General features: G+C 35.6%; 2 protein-coding genes across 4 annotated transcripts in view; both read left to right on the top strand.

The window, feature by feature from the left end:
- Window positions 1-10,433, top strand: part of LOC123671584 (protein tramtrack, beta isoform-like) — a 46,408-nt gene extending 35,975 nt beyond the window's left edge. Inside the window, exons 2-5 of the mRNA XM_045605509.1 lie at window positions 319-544; window positions 1,298-1,458; window positions 3,610-3,962; window positions 5,718-10,433. Of these exons, the coding sequence (XP_045461465.1) occupies window positions 319-544; window positions 1,298-1,458; window positions 3,610-3,962; window positions 5,718-6,135 (1,158 nt within the window). The 3' untranslated portion in view covers window positions 6,136-10,433. The remainder of the gene's footprint in view (window positions 1-318; window positions 545-1,297; window positions 1,459-3,609; window positions 3,963-5,717) is intronic.
- Window positions 10,434-12,136: 1,703 nt separating this feature from the next.
- On the top strand, window positions 12,137-23,103 carry LOC123671579 (putative ankyrin repeat protein RF_0381). 3 transcript variants are annotated; one of them, XM_045605503.1, is made up of 3 exons: window positions 14,261-15,265; window positions 16,678-16,836; window positions 20,335-23,103. In XM_045605503.1, exons 2-3 carry the CDS (start codon window positions 16,776-16,778, stop codon window positions 23,100-23,102), a joined length of 2,829 nt encoding a protein of 942 aa, XP_045461459.1. In that variant the 5' UTR covers window positions 14,261-15,265; window positions 16,678-16,775; the 3' UTR covers window position 23,103. The 3 variants fall into 3 exon arrangements, with proteins under 3 accessions (XP_045461457.1, XP_045461459.1, XP_045461458.1); XM_045605501.1 differs by lacking the exons at window positions 14,261-15,265; window positions 16,678-16,836 and adding an exon at window positions 12,137-12,533; XM_045605502.1 differs by having other exon boundaries at window positions 14,261-16,836.
- The last annotated feature ends 834 nt before the right edge of the window (window positions 23,104-23,937 follow it).

The raw sequence follows: 23,937 nt of genomic DNA, 5'->3' as shown, positions 1-23,937 counted from the left end.
TCCTGTTTATTGACCAAAGTCATCAGGAACCGGAAACAAAATGCTCTAGAGGAAACACTAGACTAGACACTAGATTGTATAGTAGATCAATTTCCTTCACGCACTAACCGCTTTCGTAGATTTCCTCCCCCTAACCTAACCATTTCTGTTCTGAAATCGATTGGTGGTGGTTCCGGTAGACGAGGTGGCCGTTCGAATTCCCCCCACCTCTATTCGATACGAATTGCCCCTTTCTTCGGCGTCGTCCCATCGAGTGGCGTCGAATCTGGGTGACGAAGTGGCCGTGAAACTCTACATTTTTTATTTTATTAATTGCAGTGTCACTTGGCTACTTTACTGAAGACGGCGGAGGATCTGAGAATAAAGGGTTTGGCAGAGGTTTCCTGGAAAGATGAGGAGCCGGTGCCTTCTTCGAAGGAAACCGCTGATTCCAATGGCATACAACAGGCCGCGCTGCCACAGGTGACCACGGTCATGGAGGAGAGTCCGGAGCCCTTTCTGAGGAAGAAGAGAGGCAGGCCTCCATTAGACGACTACGATGCAGGTAATTTTTTTATCGTAATTTGTTCTACGTAAATATAATAAATAAAACGGCTGATATTTGGAAATGAAAGAAAATATATAATGTAATATATAATAATAAGGTGCCTCTTATTTCGTTTGTTTGTCATCTTGGGTAGAGTAATGCGGTACTGATGATCCCTAATAAGGGTGAAACCGGTATATCGCTATTCTCCCTCGATGACATGCATTCTCCTTGGGTTACTTTCGATTATGATTCCTACGTTATAGTGTGGAGATCTTCTGTCTGATAATGGTTATGTTGATGGCATTTTGCTGATACATTAACCAGACAGGTAATTAATATCGTATGATACACTATTGGAAATTGTACTTCTTTTTCTTTTGTTCTACGTAGTTTCTACATCTAGGCAGTCTCTTCAGCTAGGGTAGCTGCGATCTTCGTGTGATGAAGTTCAAAGGATCCTCGATCTTGCAGTTTGCTTATACTTGTGTCTTCGGGTTAGGTTAGTTATGGATCAAAATTCCATAGAGATCCAACCTTGGCAAAAAAAAAATCAAAATGTTTTTATATACATTCAGAAAAAAAATAATAATATAAAAAAAATAAAATGAAAAAACAATTGAAATAAGATGATATTAATGAATATGTACTACTAACAGATTATTTCGAAATATTACAATTATTGCTCTTATTGATGCACCCTTCAATACTATTCATGTGATATGTTATGTTTCTAACCTATCCTAACCTTATTTTCGTGGACGATTTCAGGTTACATGACACCACCAAAGATATCCCACCACGATGATAATTATTCCAACGATGCCACCAGTGAACAGGATGGTTCAGTGTGGGATGGTGGTGAACAAGCCAGCGACATGGTGCAAACCATGGAGGAACCTCGCATCAAGGTCAAGAAAGAACTACAGCAGGTATTTGAAGATCCAAACCTTAATATGACTCTTATTATTGTTTTTATCACAAAAAATATTGGTTATTAACAATATGAGAATAAGATGCCCATTTTCAGACACTGAAGGTTCTAGAAATGTTATTCAAATGAATTCAGGTACGAAAAAGGTGATAAGGAAAACCTTATCCATGGGATAGTTTCAAGGAGGTTACTATTATTATTTGAAATAGGGTCGTTTTGGTTCGGTAAGCCTTCTGGGAACTGCGACCATGCAGATCTTTTGTTCTCTACCCTACTCATTCATAGAAACCCAGGGAGGTCGTCAATGACGTTAATAAAACTGACAACCTACTTAGGGGCCTTGGCCGTTACCTCTCTGGTATCCAGGACCGGCTTACCCATCTGAATGGTTCTTAGGCCAGCCAGCTCCGGACACTTGCATATCAAGTGTTCGGCTGTTTCTGCTTCCGATCCACAGAGCCTGCAAATCTTGTCTGCTGACTTTCCCATAAGGTACAAATGATGTTTGTACCGACAGTGCCCCGTTAGCAGTCCCACCATCACCCGAAGCTCGGCTCGCGACAGTTTCAGGAGCTTTTTGGCGTAGGTAGGTGACATCTTCACGAATTTCTTTGCCTGAACAAGTCTAGGAGTAGTCCAGTGGATTGTCCTACTGTTCAACTCCCATAGCTAGAACGCAGCTTTATATTGGTCTTTTCCTATCCCACAGAAAGGCTCAGGTCCAGCAGGTCTTAACCTTGATGAACTTTTTGTAAGTTCATCGGCTTTTTCGTTTCCTTCAACCCCACAGTGCCCTGGTACCCATAGTAGAATCACCTTATTTCCTCTGGCCTGTTGCTTTATGGTGTTACGGCACTCCCAAGTCAGCAGAGACCCCTGGCAACACGATTCCAGGGATCTCAGCGTGGTTTGGCGCTCCGTGGTGATGTAGATATGCGCCCCCTTGAGGTTCATTTTGAGACACTCCTGGGCGCAAACATAAACATCCATTATCTCGGTCTGTAGAATCGAGGGCTCACTTCCCAGGGCTTTAGAGATCCTCAGTTTAGGTCCATATATCCCAATGCCGGTGCCCTTCTCTGTTTTTGATCCATCTGTGAACCATATGGATGACTTTTTGTCCAGACGATTCACGACTAGGACGGTCATTTATAACCGTTTCAAAGGGCGTTTCAAAATAGTAGGTGGTTGGCATAACATCCGATGGTTTTGCGAGGAGGTTTGAATCTAATTGATTCAGTATCCTCATATGTCCAACCTAGTTTCCAGGAAGGAGCTTTCCATTAAGGGAAATTCTTATTGCTTCGAGCAGGCTACATTTCCTCACATGTAGATGTAAGGGAGGCAAGTCTAGTATGACCTCCAGCGCTGCTGTTCAAGGAGGTTACTTCCTCACTTCTGCAAGCCTCTCGTCCAAAGCATTTTTTGCGTTAGCTAGTGCAGAATCTAATGCCCGCCACTCACGAATCGTTTTTTCGAGCGTTTGGTAGCAAGCGTCGAAGAGATTCCAGTCGGGCAGTCAAGTTCATATTCTGATTTACAGTCGTACGGCCGCGTCCCGAGCTGTCTGACTGGAATCTCTTCGACGCTTGCTACCAAACGCTCGAAAAAACGCTTCGTGAGTGGCGGGCATGAACTCTTCAATTTCTGCTAGACTCATTCTCATGAGGTGCTTCCTGAAGCGACAATGCCCTGTAAAGAATTCAGTGAGGAGGTACTTCTTAGATCTCGTAGTATTAATTTTTCCAAGAAACTTTAAGGAATAGTCCAGCCCAGGAAAATTCCTCCAGAGTGTTCCTATTTCGGTTTTTTCTTTCTCCTGAAACTCTGTCTATGGATAATATGTGACCTTAATGCTTTGATTGCAGTCGATTGTCAGAATGTATCGCTATATTATATTTTTCATTTGGATAATGTTAAGGTGGAAGCTCTGTAAAGCAATTAAAGAAATACTGAAATTTTGTGTGAACATGGGTGGTTTGAGTCTAGTAAGGCGATCCTCATATTGTTAATATCCAACTTTATTGGTAGTGCAAACATAGAAAGTATAAAACTTGTTCAAAAATGTAAACTACGACTTGAGTCTCTTGTCCACCGGCTCTTAGACCATTACTCGAATAATTAACTTAACGAACGTCTTCAATTCCAGCCTCAAGAATCCAACGATTCGTTCACCGACTTGAACGATTCAAGGCATGAGGTCAAGCAAGAGATGTCCCAGAAGAAGCTCAATTCGTCATCCAACGTGACCACCTCGAGCGGCCAGTCGTTTTTGACGCCGACCCTGGAGAAGGAATGGTCCGATGTTGTCAAGATGAACGACTATCTGAGCACCAAGAGAAGGCAGCAGTTCTGGGAGGAGCCGTTCACGAAGAGGGTGATGGACGCGATCAAAACGAAAAACTTGGAGATGAAAGTTGCCGCCGAGCTTCTTGGAGTGTCCTATGGTACTCTATACGGACGGTATAGAGATTCGTATGGTTGTTTGAAGCACCCATACAGGTATGTACAAATGGGGACAAGAATTTAAAGGTCTGAAGATTAATGTTTGCACGATTCGCTTTTACTTTTTTACTTACGTTTTCTGTTTCCAAGACTTTAGGTCTTGTTTGCTGGTTCTTAGGTTAAGGGAGGTGGTAGTGAGTTTTTCCACTGATTTCATTTAAGTATGTACCACCTACTGTGAGTGAAAACCTACTTTCCTAGGGAAAGGGCATCAAGGTGGTCACCTTTGGTCCTGAGCGCATCTGAGGGCTTTGAAAATACCAATACAAGGTAGTGTGATCTAACTGGCTGTTTACGTATGCGCTCAAGAGTGTCTCAAAATGAACCTCAAGAGGGCGCATGTCTACATCACCACGGACAGCCAGACCACGCTGAGATCCCTGGAATCGTACTGCCAGGGGTCTCTGTTAACTTGGGAGTGCCGTAACACCTCAAGGCAACTGGCCAGAGGCAATAAAGTGACTCTACTATGGGTACCAGGGCACTGTGGTGTTGAAGGAAACGAAAATGCCGATGTACTTGCAAAAAGTGCATCAAGGTTAACACCTGCTGTATCTGAGCCTTTCTGTGGGCTAGGAAAAGACCAATATAAGGCAGCCGTCCAGCAATAGGAGTTGAATAACAGGATAACCCACTGGACATAGGACATACACTCCTGGACTTACTCAGGCCAAGAAATTCGTGATGATTTCACCTACCTACGCCATAAAGCTCTTGAAGCTGTAACGAGCCGAGCTTCGGATGATGGTGGGACTGCTGACGGGGCACTGTTGGTACAAACATCATTTGTACCGTGTGGAAAAGTCGGCAGATGAGATTTGCAGGCTCTGTGGATCAGAAGCAGAAACAGCTGAACACATGGTATGCAAGTGTCCAGAGCTAGGTGACCTAAGAACCATTCATATGGGGAAGCCGGTCCTGGGTACCAGAGAGGTAACGGCCAAGGCCCCAAAGGAGGTTGTCAGTTTTATTAACGTCATTGATGACCTCCCTGGGTTTCTATGAATGAGTAGGGTAGAGAACAAAAGATCTGCATTGTCGCAGTTCCCGGAAGGCTTACCAAGCCACAACGACCGCAGTTCAAATAATAATAATAGTGGTCCAACAATGGGAAGGGGATAATAGGAAAACCTTCTGGAGGAATACTCCGGGTCTTGCTCAGTCAAAGAAATTTGTTGTGCTTTTGCCGACCTATACTAGAAATTTCCCAAAGCTTCCACTAGGTGAGCTTCGGGTAATGGTGAGACTGCTGATAGCACACTGTCGGTGCAAATTCCTTTTGTACCACACGGGTAGGTCAGCAGATGAGATCTGCTGGCTCTGTGAAAAGAAGGTAGAAACAGTCAAACATATAGTGTCCAAATGTCCAGGGCTGACTGGCCTATGAACCACTCGCATGGGAAAATCAGTTCTGGATACTCTCGAAGTTATAGCCAAGGCTCCTAAGGTTGTCGTCGGTTTCGTAAACAGTATCGACGGCCTCCCTGGGTTTGTATGAATAGGTAGGGTTAAGAACTAAAGGTCGCAGTTCCCGGCAGGCTAACAGAGCCGTAACGACCCCGATTCAGTGAAATGATAATAATAATAATAGGGTTGAGTAGTAAGTTTTCGTTATTTTATAACCTTATTTTTTCCTTGGTTCACAATAATCAGCAGACAAATTAAACAAATCCTCGTTATGTTTGATAATTTAAAAAATAATCAACTTTGAGTACCACTTGGCGCCTAACCTAACCTATACTTATGTTCCAGAGCAAGAGACTTCTGGAACGAACCCGCCCCCAGCGAGATTCTTGTCAAGCTGAAGAGAAAGGAAGTATCTTTGTTCCGAGCGGCCGAACAGTTGAACCTGTCACCGCAGACCCTATCCACTTTCCTCATCTCACCGCACCACCAGTTGGAAGACAACTCGCAACGAGCTGCCAGCTATCCAGCGATGTCTGAAGGTGAGGAGATGGAAGAGGACGAGGCCGATTCCATCCTCCCCGACCACCCCAACAATCACCACTTCCAGCAGTTGGTGAACTACGGCAACAGCACGGCCGCCTCTGATAACTCCGGGCTTGCCAACTGTCCGGACATCACCATCGTCAAGAAGGAGAAGATGGACGATGGCAAGGTCAACAACAACTCCGACCATTCTAACGCCAGCGAAGATCAAATCAAGTAATGAAGGAGGCGACAACGATTGTAATTATTCCATTTGAAGTATTTATAAAGACCAAAGTAATTTTTATACCTTTCTTCCCTTTCGGTGTCGTTCTTGTAACGTTAAGGCGTCCGGAACTATATTCGGTTGTTTCAGAAGGTTTGTTGTTTATATGAGCGCTTTCGAATGATCACTCTATATCATTTTTTGATTCTTTCATACTAATAGTGTTTCTTCTTCTACCAGAATAACTGTAGCCTTTTTTTTAAGGGGTTCGCCTGTTTAGTCTGTTGACGTTTTTTAACATTCAGATCTTCTCTTCTTGCATTCCAAGTGATATTTTACACAGGGAACTCCATTTTAATGTTTTACACTACATTGATACATTATCCGTGATTATTATTATTTGGTCGTTTAATTATCATTATTTGTGGATCCAAAGGATTGGCTGTTCACTAAGTATGTCTTGTTAATTCATTTATACTAATGGTGTTCTAGAGAACTTGGGAGGTCCGTGTCCACAAGTGGAAAGCTGATGGCTTATGAAGCCATCAGCTGATTACTGCAGAATTCTTTTAAAGGGTTTGCTGTTAAGGCCGTATCCCTTGTTAAATTTTATCCTTTGGGTCTTCTTTTATCGCATTGAAAATGATATTTCATCCCAAGAATTTTAATGAAAATCAACTCGTTTATCTCACTCGATAAGATTAACTCGACATTAGTACAATATCTGTACATTGTACTGATTTTATTAATGTTTTTATTGTTTTGCTGTTCACTCTTATTCGTTACTTATTCGTTTTATTATCATTATCAGTGGTTCCGAAGGTTTTGCTCAACTATGTTCTCATTTTCTGTCAGAATTATCGCAGCATTCTTTTAATGGGTTTGCTATTTTTATCGTTTGGTACTGTAACTCACTCATTGTTCCTTGCCTTATGGTATATCCATATCGGAGCATGTCAAAGACCCACTAAAATAGAATACCTGTCATTTTATTCTTATAGGATAATATGTTTTATGTCCTCTTTTTCTGTCAAAATTCTTGCATCATCTGTGTTTCGGTCTGAACTCTTGGTTCCGTTCTTAATCCTTTTTGATTTTGTTTGTTTCCCGTTTATTGGTCTTCTTTAATTCTTTTTGAAATTATGGATATAAACGATATTTGATTTCAGCTATACAATTAAATATATCAGAAATCGATCATATCTTTCATTATATTTATATTTATTTCAGTTCAAATGTTTGGTCATACCATACATCTGCAGATATGTATTACGGTAATGACTAAACAGTTGTCGTGAAATAAAAAGAGCCATAATGAGACATTATTTTCATTCGTAATCTCAAAATGAATATACCTCAAGCACTATTTATACTCATTTATGTGTTTGTTCACAAGACCACAGCTATTCTACAAAATTCAAAATATTTGTGTGTTCTTTGGCCCCTATTACAATCCACAAGCATTCTAAACGATAAAATGACGCTAATGATAACATAAGATGAACACAGTTGAATTTGCTGCCATCAAAGGTGAGTAGTGATAGACTGGTTTCGCTCTTTTTCAAGCCAAACCTGTATCGCACCCAGTATTTGTTTTTGTGGCTCAACTTCGATGACAGCACATCTGCCTGTGATTAAAACCTAATTAACTCTTAAATTCACTCGGTTTACTGAGCACGATTTCCATAAATTGCCTGAAAATGAATTGAATATCATTCCGTACGCCTAGCTGAAAGGGTATATATTCGAATATTATTTAGGTAGTAATTCTTAGCTATTAGGAACATATCACAGGGTTAACCACACCTGTTCCAAGGACAATTGATTGCACTGATTACATTGCAAAAAATCCTATTCATAGTGCTTTAAACAGTAGTTTATAGAATCAGTGTATATGCTCTTTTCAGTATTTATATATTTACATTTGAGAACCGTAACTTATATATTCGTAACTTATCTGTGTCTTTTCGTTATGACATTTTTTTTATTATCTTATTTATCATTCTCAATATTATTTATTTCTCTAATTTTTCTTTTTTACATTTTATGCTTATATATGTGAATTTTTCATTGCGTTTTTTGCTAAAAAGTATTCATTAGAAATGAGGTCAGTATTGAAATATTAGGTTTAAATGTTTTCTTTTCAGTATGTAGCAGTTTCGATTTTACTTCATTGTAGTTTGAGGTCTGAGCACTTTCAAACACTGAAATTGAACGGTTTTTGAAAAAAATTTACATCGTATGATTCCATTGTGGAAATTTTGATATCAATCGATATAAATGTGCAGGATATACTAAATGATCATTGTTTGGATGTGGCTTAAAATGAAGTATAGAAAAATAAGTTCATGACTCGCATTCTTTGATATAAAATATATATTGTTCAGATTCAGGTAATACCAACAAAGCAATAAATATCAGTGTTACTTTTAACAATATTACAGTTTCGAAATACGTTTAAAATTTACATAACAATTTTTATATAGGATATTCATGTAGAGCTACAATAATTTTTAATTCTGACAGTGTTTGAAAAAATTGTTGTAGTTCGAACCTCCTGAATTCTCCTATAGTTTTTATTTCAGTGAGAAAACGCAACAGTCTTCCATAATTCCATAATCGAAAATATTTCTGTTTTGTGTTTGATATTATTTCGTTCTTTATTGTGATCTTTTTCCTACAATTTCTTTCGATTCATTCTGCAGGAATTGAAATTGTTGAAATTCATTATTTAGGATGACCCCATTTCAATGCAGACGTATTTTCAATAAAATAGTTTTCCACCGTATCGATTATTTTAGTGCTTGATTATATCCCGAAATATTGTTTCGTTTTCACTTTTCCATAATGTATATTGAAAAAATAACTCTACGAAGGAGTGATTAGATCGAATATTATATTTTACCAGTGAATTAAACATGTGTACAAGGTTAACAAAAAAAAAACCTCCATTCATTATTGATATTATATCATAAAAGTATCCATTTCAATGTAAATAGTAAAAGGCTATTTTAATGAAAGTGGTTAGTTAATTTGTAGAAGATATGTGTCTGCAGATTTAAAATGAATTTGTATTCCAAAAAGTAGTATTATATGGCAGTGTGCGTGGAAGATATAAAAGGAGCATTCAATATTTATGACATATTTATGTACCTATATATTAATCGTTTACAGAGTAACTTAGATAGATTTTGTCATATATTTATATTGAACATTGAAATATGTAACTTTCCTATGACAAACATCAAAATGGAAGTGGGCAAACATACAAAGTTATCTGAAATCGTTTTTTAAAAGTTTTACATCAGTCCTAACAAAGGTATCCCTTAAAAATTTTGTATATTCTTTATTTACATCTTCTACAACTTAAATCTCATGTTTAAACCTATAATTTTCCAAAGATCTCCCTGAGTATACCATCTACCATTTTTAAATTAAAATCTGAATTATATTAATTTAATTAATTTAAATCCAAACCTAAACTATTTTAATTCAATTAATTTAAACTATAACCTAAAATATTTAAGTTTAATTAATTCAAATTAAAATTGTTAGGTAATAAATCTGTCAGAATTTTGATGATGCTATTTTCTCACAAGTTTAAACAGGTACTTCGAAACTTCTTAAGTTTAAATTAAAATCTATTTGTCCTATTGCTCTAATTTTTCTCTATTTACTAATCTTTTTTTTTTTACTTAAAACATTTTTAAAAACCTTTTTAGAATCTCAGTGCTTCCAACATGAGTTCTTGGTGTCTTGTGTTAAACTTAGATTTAAAAAAAAAGGAGTTCTTAGGAAAATTAAAACCGGTTCCACTAAAATATAAATATGAGTTTGTTCGCTTCCTCAACACAATACATAACAAACTATATATTTATATAATGATTATTTGTTGAGTGCCTATTCATAAGTTAATATAGAAAGTATTCTATTTACACTATTTTAGGTATTCATATTATAATGCATATGCAAACAGGTTTTCAGTGATTTTGAAAAAAAAAAAACCGAAAACTGAAAATTCACCATACTCAAAATTCTCCAGATTGGGTGGAATATTCCGCACATCTAGGCAATTTCCTATCATTATTATATTTATTTTGTAAATTTCAATGCATGTTGTAATTTACAGTATTCATTGATCTGTATTTTAAGGACATATATTTTTATTTATAGCATTGAATATTGTTTGGAGAATTCAAGAACAGTCTTTTTTTATATCAGTGAATTAGAACCAAGTGATGATATGTTAGTATACTTTTGCCTGTAATGTTTTATGTAGACTTTTTTTATTTATTAAATTTTTGATATAATGAGCCTTGAATTTATTTTATTTATGCATAAGATTTTTTTATGCCTTTTATTAATAGTGCTATGCCTGAGGGCATTAAAGCTCAAGGTAGGAAACACGGGCGTAGCCAGATTTCAGTTTCGTGGGGGGGTTTTGAAAAAAAGAAAGGCTAATGGCAGAAATAAGAATTTTTTTCATAGAAGTAAACGAGAATAAAAGAAGAAAAAGATTAATAAATTTCGACATCTTAAACTTTTCGGGGGGGGGGGGGGGGGTTTGAACCCCCAAAACCCCCCCCCTGGCTACGCCCGTGGTAGGAAATCCTAAACATGCTCAGAATTTCTGAGAGGTATTTGAGGTAGATGTAGGAGTCGAAATAAAAAACAAAAATAAATAATTACATATCTTAGTTCCTTTTTTTAATTAATTTACAGTAAATCAAATGAAAACATGATGACATGTAGAGCTTTTTTGAAAACTATAAAAGCTAGGGTCTTAAATTTTTGCACAAAAACCATGTATGGTTTACAAAATTGATTTAAATAAAACATAATATTTCTGAAAAACTATACAATATAAGAAAGTAAAAGTCATAAACATGATGAATATTTTGTTTCAATAGAAATTATTCTATTTTGGATAACACTTAACACTGATGGCTGTTGTTTGTTGAAAGATGTCAAAAATAGGGTGTTATTGATTTTCCAGGATATTCTGGGAGACACCCCATTAAAGTGTGCTCAAGAAGATCACATTAAAAAGTTTTGGAAGTTGATAATTTCTTTATATTTTTTTGAGATATCAACCATTTTTCGAATTGAAATATTAGAATAATAAATATTATAAAATAAACAATAATTTTTTTTTATTTATATTTTTGAGTACACAAAAAAAGGAGGACCCAAGAAGCGAAAAATATTTAGGATTATTCGAAAAATTTTCATCTTCATCATGAAATTTTTTCTGCTTTTTCATACAAAAAATAAAACATCCCAACTTTGATGAATAATAAAGAATTATCTAATAATAGATAATTTATTGAACAAACGAAAAATACGCATTCAAATGTTTATTTTTTTGCATTGAAACACGAAAGCCTTTATGATAGATTTTGTCAAAAATTGAATGAGGAATAAAAGAATGGTTTTTAGCTTGAAATATCTCAGTGGCGTACCATTTGAGATCATTACCAGTATGTGCGTCATGATGAACATAAAATTATTATATGCATGTCAATAAAGATTTTTTTACAGCACTTATAGATTAGGAGATAAGAGATGTCTAGTCTTTAAAATTTTTACATTGATAATTTTATATTTTTTCTTCACGTGAAGAGATATTTCGCGTTGAACGAGGAAATATTGATTTGTAGCGCTTTTTCTCATTTAAAATGAAAATTTAGTGTTTTTCTTATAATTCAGAGAATTTTGAAGAAATGTTCCTAAGGAAGTTTCATCAATTTTTCATAGTAATTGGAATATTTGAAAAAATTCAAGTGTTTATAGAAGAAAAAACATAAATTTAATTAATTTCTGTTAGAAAACAACGTGGTGCTTTTGTGGACATTTTGAGATTGTGCTGAAAAATATTCTAAACAAGACTGTAGAAGAAAACAGCCAAATATCTGCTCGTACAAGGAGTGACTCGAAACGCAAAAACTAGAACCACCCTGTACAGAGTATTGATCCAATTTAGGGCCCATACAAGCGTTCTTTCCTCCCCCTATTCATTTATATCTGAGTCATCAGCAGCTTCAGTTCGAACAGTGAACACAAGATAAGAACTTTAGGGTTCATCAAAACAGCGATCATTTCTTAAAACCAAAGCATTTTCAAATAATTTCAAGACAGTATGGAAAACGATCCAAACAGATTATATACCCAATTATTGTTAAATTGGGGACATATCCGTGAAATAGAAAATATAGTTAGAGCAAACAAGTCTGCCATCAACAATACCAATAATGAAGGAAAAACAGTGTTGGGCCTGATTGTGAGCAACCCTAATTCACCATTACCATTGGATCATGTGATGGAATGTGTACTAATGAATGAAGCGGATCCACTACTACCTTTGAGCAGAACGCATCCAGTTACTATAGCTAAATACATCATCAATAAACATGGTAAGTAAAATTACCTGGAAATTGAGATGATATAAATGTTCGAAAAAATGCTGGACGATTAGAAATCGGGAATTTAAGAATAGGCTTTTTATTATTATTGGTAGGATGAAATGTAATTTATGCAATCGCGTGATTTTTTAACATCAAAGAGCAAGGAACATATGGGGAAATGTTTTTAGAGCTCCAAAAAAGAAGATAGTTTCTTTAATTTGGACCTAAAATCCTTTAACTTACGTTAAAGAGAGAGTTGGTAAAAGTAAAGACGTATTGAGTAGTTTATAATAATAACGTGATATACAGGGTGTTAGTTAATAAGTGCGACAAACGTTTGGAGTTGATTCGGCATGAATAAATAATGACAGTTTGCTATACCGGGTGGCACACCCTCAGACGCGGTCACCAGACCAGTAACGTCGCTGATACATATAATGTTTTTTTCGATTAAATAAATTGGATACTTCTATACTGAAAAAAAAATCAACTCTGGATCATACAGAGTGATCATAATTAATTTTCAAACATTAACTACAAAAAATGGCCAAAAACTTTATTTTTATATCCAATTTAACGTAAAAATTATATGATAAATATAATAAAATTGCGCTGCCATGCTTTGTCTAATTTATCCGAGTTTTCTTTGAAAGAGCCTTTCCCAATTTCATATGAAATCGTATTTTTTAACTTGAAATCGCCTTGTCAAAGTTATCGAAGGACGTTTTGTAGATTTCATCAAAAAACGTACTGCTTTGTTTAACATTTCGACGCTCTATAAGTCTATAGTAAAAAGGCGAAGTAAAGGGTGTTTTTTTTCGAGGTATATAACTTTAAGTTGGCATCACTGTTCAAGATGGCGACCGATTTAACGGCTGTCAAGTGATTTATTCTCAGTTTGGTTTGGCAATTCATCATGAATAGACTCACGCCTGAACAACGCTTGCAAATAGTGCAATTTCATTTCGAAAATAATGGTTCCGTGCGGAATACGGATCGCGCACTACGTCCATTTTATTTTGTTTAGCGATGAAGCGCACTTCTGGTTGAATGGCTACGTCAACAAACAAAACTGCCGCATTTGGAGAGAAGCTAATGCTCAAGTGTATGTCGAAACACCGTTACATCCAGAAAAACTGACTGTTTGGTGCGCTTTATGGGTTGGTGGAATCATTGGTCCGTACTTCTTCAAGAACGATGATGGCCAGAACGTTACACTCAATGGTGATCGGTATAGAGCCATGATTACTAACTTTTTCATTCCTGAATTGAACAACCATGATGTCTAGGAGCTGTGGTTTCAACAAGACGGCGCAACATGTCACACAGCTCGTGCCACAATCGATTTATTGAAAGACACGTTTGGTGACCGCCTAATTTCACGTTTTGTACCTGTGAATTGGCCTCCAAGATCTTGTGATTCAACACCGCTAGACTACTTTCTGTGGGGCTATGTGGAGTCATTGGTCTATGTGGATAAGCCACAAACCCTTGACCATTTGGAAGACAACATTCGCCGTGTTATTGCCGATATACGGCCACAAATGTTGGAAAAAGTCATCGAAAATTGGACGTCCAGATTGGACTACATCCGAGCCAGCCGTGGCGGTCATATGCCAGAAATCATATTTAAAATGTAATGCCACAAGATTATCTTGCGGATAAATAAAATTCATGTCAATCGAATAATCCATCGTTGTTTTATTGCAATTTTAAGTTCTATAACTCTAAAAAAAACACCCTTTAGTTCTTAAAGGTGCATTTTGGATACCTTTTTGTATTTTCATAACTAGATATTGTTGAGGGCGCCTATTCGATTTATAAAAAAATGGCTTCTTGTTATTTTATTATTTTTCTACAAAGAGTGAAATTTCCATTGAGAAAACATTTTGTGTCAGAAAATATGTCTTGCGCCCCTTACATTTGATGCCCCGGCAAAATTTCCGGTTTGCCGCTCCTGGCGACAGCCTTGGTTATAGAATCGTCGACGTTTCGTTGTTAATTTGGATCTTCTTCAAGACTAAAACATTCATTAATTAATTATAAATATTGGCTTTGACATAAACATTACGAACAATACAACAGTGCACAAGAAATTGCTTTAGCACAAAAAACACAAAATATTATATTATAAAAACGAAACTATAAAATAAAATATACTATATACATTAAAATATTCTACAGAAGCAGCCAGATACATCAAGACGAAAAATTATTAAACTTATATGGTGCTCAAATTGGATTTATCCTCTCAAATGGATTTATAAGGTAGCACGATATAAATGTTAAACCTTTAGGTCATTACATATAAAATTAATCTCTGAATAATATATTCAACTCAAAAACAGTCAATCCTGTCAATCTGAGATGGGATGGATGAATTATATTGAGATGTATAATAATATTGTTATCAACTTTCTATTGATTTCAACAAATACAAAAATTTAACAACAACAAAAATTTGAAAAAATTAAACCATCAAACTGGTGCATTTTTTCCTGCAGTTTTGTATTTGTCGAAGTCAATAAAAAGTTGATAACAATGTGATTATACCTTTCAATATGTTCCATTCATTCCATCTCATTGTTCAAATGCAGATTGACAGGAGTGATGACCGTTTTCCAGTAGACATTATTATAAAGTGATTAATTTTTATATGTAAAATGACCTATAGATGTTTAACATTCACAACGAGCTAGATGTCCATTTGAAAAGGTAAATCCAATTTGAGAACCATATAGGTAAGTTTAATAATTTTTCGTTTTGACCTATCTGCCATCTGGCTGCTTTTTCAGAATATTTTAATCTATATAGAATATTTTATCTTATATCTTCGTTCTTATAATGAACTAGTGGAAAAAATAAAAGGATCAAAATAAAATTCAAAATTTTTAGCGGTTTTTCAAACGTCTGTAATTTTGATAAAAATGGTCGTATCTCAATTTAAAAAAAACTTATTGAAGCTTGAAAATTATAGTTCAGAGATCACATGATGAAAAAATTTTTCAAGCAACGTGTAATGCTCAATCTCAATGAAAACAGTAAATAAAATTTCTGCGAAATTTTTTCAGTTTTTAATTTTGGTATACAGACTTGGAAATTTTTTTCCAACTTAACCACTTTATGAATGATGAAACTTGTTCACTCTGCTTCAAAATCCTTCTTTCAAAACGATACGAGAACTTCTCGCTGAAATATCGAACTTTGACCTTGTTGTCTTTAATCATCAATATCATTCAAATTTTTGATTTTGATTTGAATCTCTCATAAAATGAAGAAATAAAATTTTTGAGTTTTTTTTTGCTTTTTTATCAATATTAAATTTAAATTCATGAACTACTTTATTTTTTATATAAAAAAAATTTCTTTTCACTTTTTTTTTATTGACTCCAAATAATTCAAGACAAAATGTTATTATCATTTCTTATGCGATTCCGTGATCTCATTCTATGATCTTGATGATAAAATCCAAGGGAATTTCGAACTCGATCTACTCGCCTTTCAGAAATTTTCATCTACCGAACTTTTACAAAGGTAAAAAAAACCAGTTTATTTTCAAAACAAATAAAATAGCTACTTCTTATAGAATGTTGATTCAAGATTTCAAAACATCCCTTAAATTTTCTGTGCAATCATTGATTGGTGAGATATTGATAGTTGAAGACAAAAAGGTCCATTTCAATTCAAAGTTCCATATTTCAGCGAGAAGAGCTCGTATCGAAGTTTTGAAAAAGGGATATTGAAGCTGAGTGAACAAGTTATCTCGTCCATATAGTGGTTGAGTTGAAAAAAAAGTTTCCAATTCTGTAAACCAAAAATAAAAACTGAAAAAATTTCTCAGAAGTTTTTTTTACTGTCTTCAATAGCACTGAGTGGTACACTGTGCTCAAACAATTTTTTGATCAGGAGATCTCTAAACTATAAACTTCAAGATTCAAAAATTTTTTTTTTTCAAATTCGGATTGGTCTATTTTGATCGAAAATACAGTCATTTGAAAAACCACTGAAAATTTCGAATTTTATTTTGATCCTTTAATTTATTCCCTTAGTGTATTATACTTTGTGTTGCTAAAGCAAGTTCTTGTGTACTGTTGTATTGTTAGTAATGTTTATGTCAAATCCAATATTTCTAATAAATTAATGAATGTTTCAGTCTCGAAAAAGATCCAAATTGGGATAGAAACGTCGATAAGTCTTCAAAGATTTGTTAGATTGGACCTGTACTCAAGCCACAAACCCATAATTCGATCAATGCGATTTAAGGACACCAAGAAGACTTTTTTCGTAAATTCTTCGTATTTCGAGATACAGGGTGAGTGTACTATTTTTCTTGATAATATATTGAAGTTAAGTTTTTGAGTGTTAAAACGCCGCTCCATACGAAAAGAAGGTATGAGATTTGATAGATTTTCGAACGAGAAAAAAATTTTTTGGTTAAAATATTCTAGTGGCGTACCATCTTTTTCTTTCAGTAAATTGGGTTCAATAAATAGTCAGTTTTTAAGAAGAACTTCAACACCGTGTATTCCCGGAATACGAACCATTGCTGAACAAAAATTATACAGGGTGTCCCGGGAAGAATGCGACAAACGAATGCCATAAATTAAGGTCATCATGGAGAACCCGTATCAAGATGTTTCAATCGTCTGAGTGCCTTCGTTGGGGATATACAGGGTGATGTTCATCTTATGAGTGAAATTTTACAGTTCGATAACTCTTTAACTAATCGACCGAATAATTTCAAATTTTGAAGTTTTGTCACCCTTTCCTATCGCCTTCCTCTAATATTTCTGAATTCGAGTAAATCAGATCTGGACTAGGAAATTTTCAGACTTTTCTATTTTCGTGAATATTGGATCACTCTGTAAGTCAATATCATATTTTTTTTCGTTATCGTAGAAAGAAGAAATTTTTATTTATCACCCTGAATGATGGCCAAACAGAGATTTAAAATTTTTATTATGAATTAATTCTTTATGGTTATGAAAACGAAAAAGAATGATGATATTAACATACAGGGTGATTCAATATTCAAGAAAATAGAAAAGGTCTTAAATTTTCCTAGTCCGGATCTGATTTTCTCGATTTCAGAAATATTGAAGGAAGGCGATAGTAAAGGGCAACAAAACTTTAAAAATTGAAATTATTCGGTGGATTTGTTGAAGAGTTATTGAACTAAAAAAATTTCACTCATAAGGGAATGTTTATTGATCACCCTGTATGACCGTGCCAAGCAGAGATTTAGAATTTTTATAATGAATTTTTATTCTTTGTGGTTCCGAAAACGGAAAAAAATCTTAATGTTCACGTACAGGGTGATCCAATATTCACGAAAATAGGAAAAGTCTGAAAATTTCCTAGTCCGGATCTGATTTACTCGAATTCAGAAATATTGAAGGAAGGCGACAGTAAAGGGCAACAAAACTTTAAAAATTGAAATTATTCGGTGGATTTGTTGAAGAGTTATTGAACTAAAAAAATTTCACTCATAAGGGAATGTTTATTGATCACCCTGTATGACCGTGCCAAGCAGAGATTTAGAATTTTTATAATGAATTTTTATTCTTTGTGGTTCCGAAAACGGAAAAAATCTTAATGTTCACGTACAGGGTGATCCAATATTCACGAAAATAGGAAAAGTCTGAAAATTTCCTAGTCCGGATCTGATTTACTAGAATTCAGGAATATTGAAGGAAGGCGATAGGAAAGGATGACAAAACTTCAAAATTTAAAATTATTCGGTCGATTAGTTAAAGAGTTATTCAACAGTGAAATTTCACTCATAAGATGAACATCACCCTGTATATCCCAAACGAAGGCACTCAGGCGATTGAAACCTCTTGATACGGGTCCTCCAGGATGACTTTAATACATGGTATTCGTTTGTCGCATTCTTCCCGGTACACCCTGTATAACAAACTGTCACTATTTTTCCATACAAATTACCCACTGAAGTTTGTTGGACCTATTAACTAACACCCTCTGTAATATAATGATGCGATTGGTCTTCAATGGGGATATTGAGTAATATTTTTTCGAAATTTTTTTTAAATTTTCTATGATTTTGATTATGCAATCGATAGAAAATTTTGCACGAATTTTGAAAGTATCATTTTACAATCAAATGCATATTTTCATCTAGATCGAATCATTCGAATTCCAGATCTGATTCATTATATTATTGCATAATTAGATAACTTGGATAAAAACTTAACGGTTCATGAGTTAATAGGATTCCTATAAAAAAAAATGGTGGCGACGAAGACTGACATTTTTTTAAAAATATTTCTGCAAAAAAGTTTTATCGAAAAAACCTTATTCATTTTCGATTCCGCAAATACGTAGTATTAAGAGACTGTTTTCGGCTTGGACCAAAAATGTACAGGGTGTTTATAAGAGGATCATGAACTTGGACAACTCAAATTCATCGAAACTCAAGATTTTCAAATTAGAACCTATATTTTTTATTATTTCAGTCGATTCTACGTACAAAAATAGTGGGGGTTACTTAAGCAAACCCTATACCTAAAATGAATACTTTAAGAGTTATCGAGGAAGAACTTTCAATGAGGAAAAACCGCTATTTATAAATATGTGGAGTAGTCTGCGATTTCCGAAAAACACAGAAAGAAACTAAAATTCGATGTTTTCATAACTGAATTTGACATATCAAGAATTGTAATGAATTATTCGTAATTGAAAAATATATTGGTTTATGGATTTCTCAACAATTCCAACGGAAAATTAATTAAAACTCATGAAATGTAAAATTTAGTTATCCAAACATCGAATTTTAGTTTCTTTCTGTGTTTTCCGGAAGTAACAGACAGTTATTAACATAGTTATAAATAGCGGTTTTTCCTCATTTGAAGTTCTTCCCCGATAACTCTTGAGGTATTCATTTTAGTTATAGGGTTTGCTTGAGTAACCCCCACTATTTTTGTACGTAGAATCGACTGAAATAATACATATAGGTTCTAATTTGAAAATCTTGAGTTTTGATGAATTTGAGTTGTCCAAGTTCATGATCCTCTTGTAAACACCCTGTACATTTTTGGTCCAAGCCGAAAACAGTCTTATAATACTACGTATTTGCGGAATCGAAAAAGAGAAAAAAATTTTCGAAAAAAGCTTTTTCTGCTAAAATATTCAAAAAAATGTGAGTTCTCATCGCCACCTTTTTTTCATAAGAATCCCAATAACTCACGAACTGTTGAACTTTTACCCAAGGTATGGCATATTGCGAAATTGCCATCAAAAAAGATATCTAATGATGCAATAATATACTGGGTGTGCCATTTGAAATAAGGAAGTAGTAGTCTGTTTCCGGTATAACCGGAAGTTGTAGAGATCTGAAAATATTTTAGGGAGAAAGATCATTGTCTCAAACCTCAATATGCAAATTTTCAGCTCAAAATTATGATTAGTTTTCCATAAACGTCTAATAGGCAATCCCGGTGAATCACCCTGTATATGATCTACTTTCTGATATCTTATTATTTCGAAAAAAGGGCTCGGAGATTGTTGAAGATTTAGGTATAGATCTCGAGATGTTCTCAGTGAGCATCGAATTTGAGACACTCTGTATATATTTTTTTTTTTGAGTAAGAAATTTCAGTTTTAATTCTTGGCTAATATCAGAACTAACATCAATCAACCTGAGTCTCAGAAACTAGAGCTGAGAACCGAGCACATTTTCTGTCAGTCGTTTGATTTCCTACCCTGAATTTTGCATTCATTTTGTGTCCTGTGTAGTCGATATGAATTTTCACTAGAAATATAAGTCTTCTAAAACCTCTTTTTTTTTCAGAGGACAGATTGATCAGACTCCTCTATGGATACATCCTAGTAGACAGAATATTGGACGAAGAGGGTAATACACTTTTCCACTTACTAGCAGAAAGAAAAACAGTAAGTTGTCTCACCGATTCCTTAGCTAGTTGTATACACATAAAGAATAAAAATGGCGAAACACCTCTACATATCTCAATCCGGCTGAAAGATAAAATAGGAATTCCACACTTTTTACAACTTGGAGCAGATGTAAACGATATTTTGCCAATAGGTGTACACAAAGGCCTAACACCCTTGATAAGTTTCTTCAAAGACAAATATATTGATCTTGATAGCATTTTTATGCTACTACAGCATCCAAGAATTAATGTTAATGCTGTAGATCACAGAGGCAATACCGCCCTTCACTTGATGTCCAAGGGTGTTAGGTTCAAGAAGCTAAGAAAGGAATGTGAAAAACGAGAAAATCAAGATTTAATCCTGAAATTTAAGTCTAACATCAGCATCAGGAACAAGTATGGGTTTACACCTTTGCTTCTCTACTTATCAAGCATTGATGAAGACTTCTCATTCTTCCACCTTCTTCTGACCAATGGAGCAGATGTCAATGCCACAAACATAGAGGGGAATACAGCTCTTCACTACGCAGCTAGAAAAAAAAACCTTAATATTCTAGAATCACTTATAAAGCACGGAGCTAAAGTTGACGTGAAAAACAGCGCAGGTTCAACACCTTTGAGCATTTTGTGCAATAACTACCATTGCTATTTATATTGCCTTCTATTGCTTTTGAAGAGGAAGGCTGATATTAATGTGGTTGATAACGTTGGAAATACACCATTACATTACTTGTCCTCGCAGATTGAACGCAGAAAACGAGAAATGTTCGGACAATTCCTCAATTACAAACCCATTATCAATTGTAGAAACGCTAAGGGTCTAACTCCTTTAGTGCTTTTATCCAGAAACTGCCATGCTGATCATAATTTATTTGCCGAGCTTTGTAAGGAAGGTGCTGATGTCAACGTACTTGACAATGAAGGTAACTCGTTGCTTCACTTGGTGGCAGGTTTTAGGCCAGGTCGGGGTAAGGAAGACATGATGAAGCTTCTTTTTACCCACGAGGAATTCTCACAAGATATCAACCTAAGGAACAATAAAGGTTCAACACCTCTACATGTCTTATGCAGAAGTAGCGAACATCATATTGAACCTTTTGCTTTACTCTTGAACGCAGGCGCTGATGTTCATTTGGTGGATGATGGAGGAAACAGTGCTCTTCACTTGGCAGCGGCTGCAAAAGACGAAGGTGAAAAAGCTGAAATTTTATCAATACTGATAGTGCATGGGGCAAAGGTTAACATGAAAAATAACGACGGTTTAACTCCTCTAGAAGTTTTATTTAAACGAAGAGAAGAAGAATGCGAACTGTATCCCCTGGATGAAGGTGACCCTCAAATTATCGAAAAAAGTGGAGAAAGTGATGAAGATGGGGATTATTCTGATATAGGCAAGATTACTTGGAATTCTATGAGGAGTGTAATCAAATTCGTTTTCAGGTACAAAATTGAACAGTTCTCATTTTATGTACTTTTGAGAGCAGGAGCTGATGTAACTGTTATTGATGACGAAGGTAACACATTGCTTCATCTGGTAGCAGCCATGAGAGAGTCTCCCGACAAACAGGAAATATTGAAGATGATATTGAACAAAATGCTTAACGTCAACGCCAAGAACAAAGATGGTTTGACACCATTACTCGTTTTGTGCAAAAGTGGAGATCTTAGTCTTATCCACTATTGTTTGTTATTGAGAGCAGGAGCTGACATCATGGCAACAGACTCTTCTGGCTGTACCCCCCTCCATTTTGTCGTTAGAGAGAAGGATAAAACCGAAAGAAAGCTGGAAGTCATGAAGCTTCTCCTGGCGAATGGAGCACAGGTTAATGTTAGGAACTACGCGGGATCAACACCGTTCCTTGAATTATGTAGAAGCAAGGAGAGTAATCTGGAGTTGTTTACGTGTCTTCTGGCACATGGCGCCGATGTTAACATGTCGGATTACAAAGGTTATACCCCTCTCCACCTCATCGTAGGAAACAACAACCTACTGTGCTACTTGTTGGTGTCCAACCGTGCTGATGTGAATGCCAAGACGCATCTCGGTATCAGCACATTTCAGTTGAGTTTTGAAGATTACAAATGTGCAGAGAAATTGATGGAATGTGGTGTAGACATGGCTAAGTTGTACTTTCCACATACGAATGAACAGACGGTGCTTTTCTGCGAGGTGACGTGGAAACATATATTGTTGAGAAAATCGAAAGACCCAACATGGACGCATCCTCACGTTGAGAAATTCATGGAACGTTCTCAGAATATGTTCCATGAGAAATTTAGGGCATATACAAGTGAGGTGAAGGAAGATATTGACAAATTGAAAGCAGCGGGTATTGGTAAAACTGGACTAACCCTGTATGATATTATTACGTCCAGTATGGATCAGAATGTTAGATACTTCAGGGATGAGAATGTTAGGGAGCAAATTAATCTGGTGTCTGGACGCTCTGCCTATTCCCGATTCTACCAGTGCTTGAACAGGAAGATGCACCAAGCACTTACGAGACGGAGTTTGTTGCAAAGCTGTATTGATCGTCTTCACGTGATATTCAATCGAAACATTCCTGTGCCTTGTTTAGAAAATATTCTGTTTTATCTCGGGGAAGAATCCTTGAGAAAATTGGTCAAGACATATGAACTGATTACGGGCTCCAGATCGTTGTAGAACGTTTGAAATATCGATTATTTTCGTACTTTTATATACGATGCTTGTGTCTTCGTCTAAGCAGTCGCGTGGTTTCGTGAAACTTCATTTTAAGGCTAATAAAGCTTATATTAGAGGAACAGTTGAGCTACTTTTGAGGAGGAGAGACTGCTCACACTTTCTTGTTTCAGAATATGCGAAGCGAGAACTTAAATTCATCTTCAAGTTAATGCCAGAACAGTTGGTGGCTAATCATACCATGGTAAAAACGAGGGCCTGCCTTGGTTATACCACATTCTTGTTCATTTATGTAAGATCTCAGAGTTTCAGAGTAAATTATGGAATGTGGTTTTGACATATCACCATACCCAGGTGAGCACAGACTGTCCTTTTGTGAGGTAACCTGGAAGGATATATTGCAGAGGCATATTCACTTTGAAAAATTCCTTGAACGTTTCTACAATGTGTATATGAGGAGGGTAAAGAAATCCAACTTGAATCAGAACGCAAGCACTTGAGGGATGATAGAATTAGTTTTCAAGTCACTATGATCGATGGATTTTTTGTTCAATCTTATTTCTACTAGTACCTGACCAGGAAATTGAATCAAGTACTAATTAGACGTAGTTTGTTAGAGTGCTATATTGATCGTCTTTATATATTATTGTTCCATTGCCATGCTGATCATCATTTATTTGCCGAGCTTTGTAAGGAAGGTGCTGATGTCAACGTACTTGACAATGAAGGTAACTCGTTGCTTCACTTGGTGGCAGGTTTTAGACCAGGTCGGGGTAAGGAAGACATGATGAAGCTTCTTTTTACCCACGAGGAATTCTCACAAGATATCAACCTGAGG

Source organism: Harmonia axyridis, chromosome 1 (genome assembly GCF_914767665.1).
Source record: "Harmonia axyridis chromosome 1, icHarAxyr1.1, whole genome shotgun sequence".
NCBI classification, from domain to species: domain Eukaryota; kingdom Metazoa; phylum Arthropoda; class Insecta; order Coleoptera; family Coccinellidae; genus Harmonia; species Harmonia axyridis.
The sequence above is the reverse complement of the archived record's forward strand: the minus strand, read 5'-3'. Positions and strand labels throughout refer to the sequence as shown.

Excerpts from the sequence above, each read along its gene's own strand:
- LOC123671579 (XM_045605501.1), top strand. The coding sequence starts at position 12,260 with ATGGAAAACGATCCAAACAGATTATATACCCAATTATTGTTAAATTGG. Across the intron at positions 12,534-20,334 it reads ATACATCATCAATAAACATG|AGGACAGATTGATCAGACTC; the intron begins GTAAGTAAAATT and ends TTTTTTTTTCAG.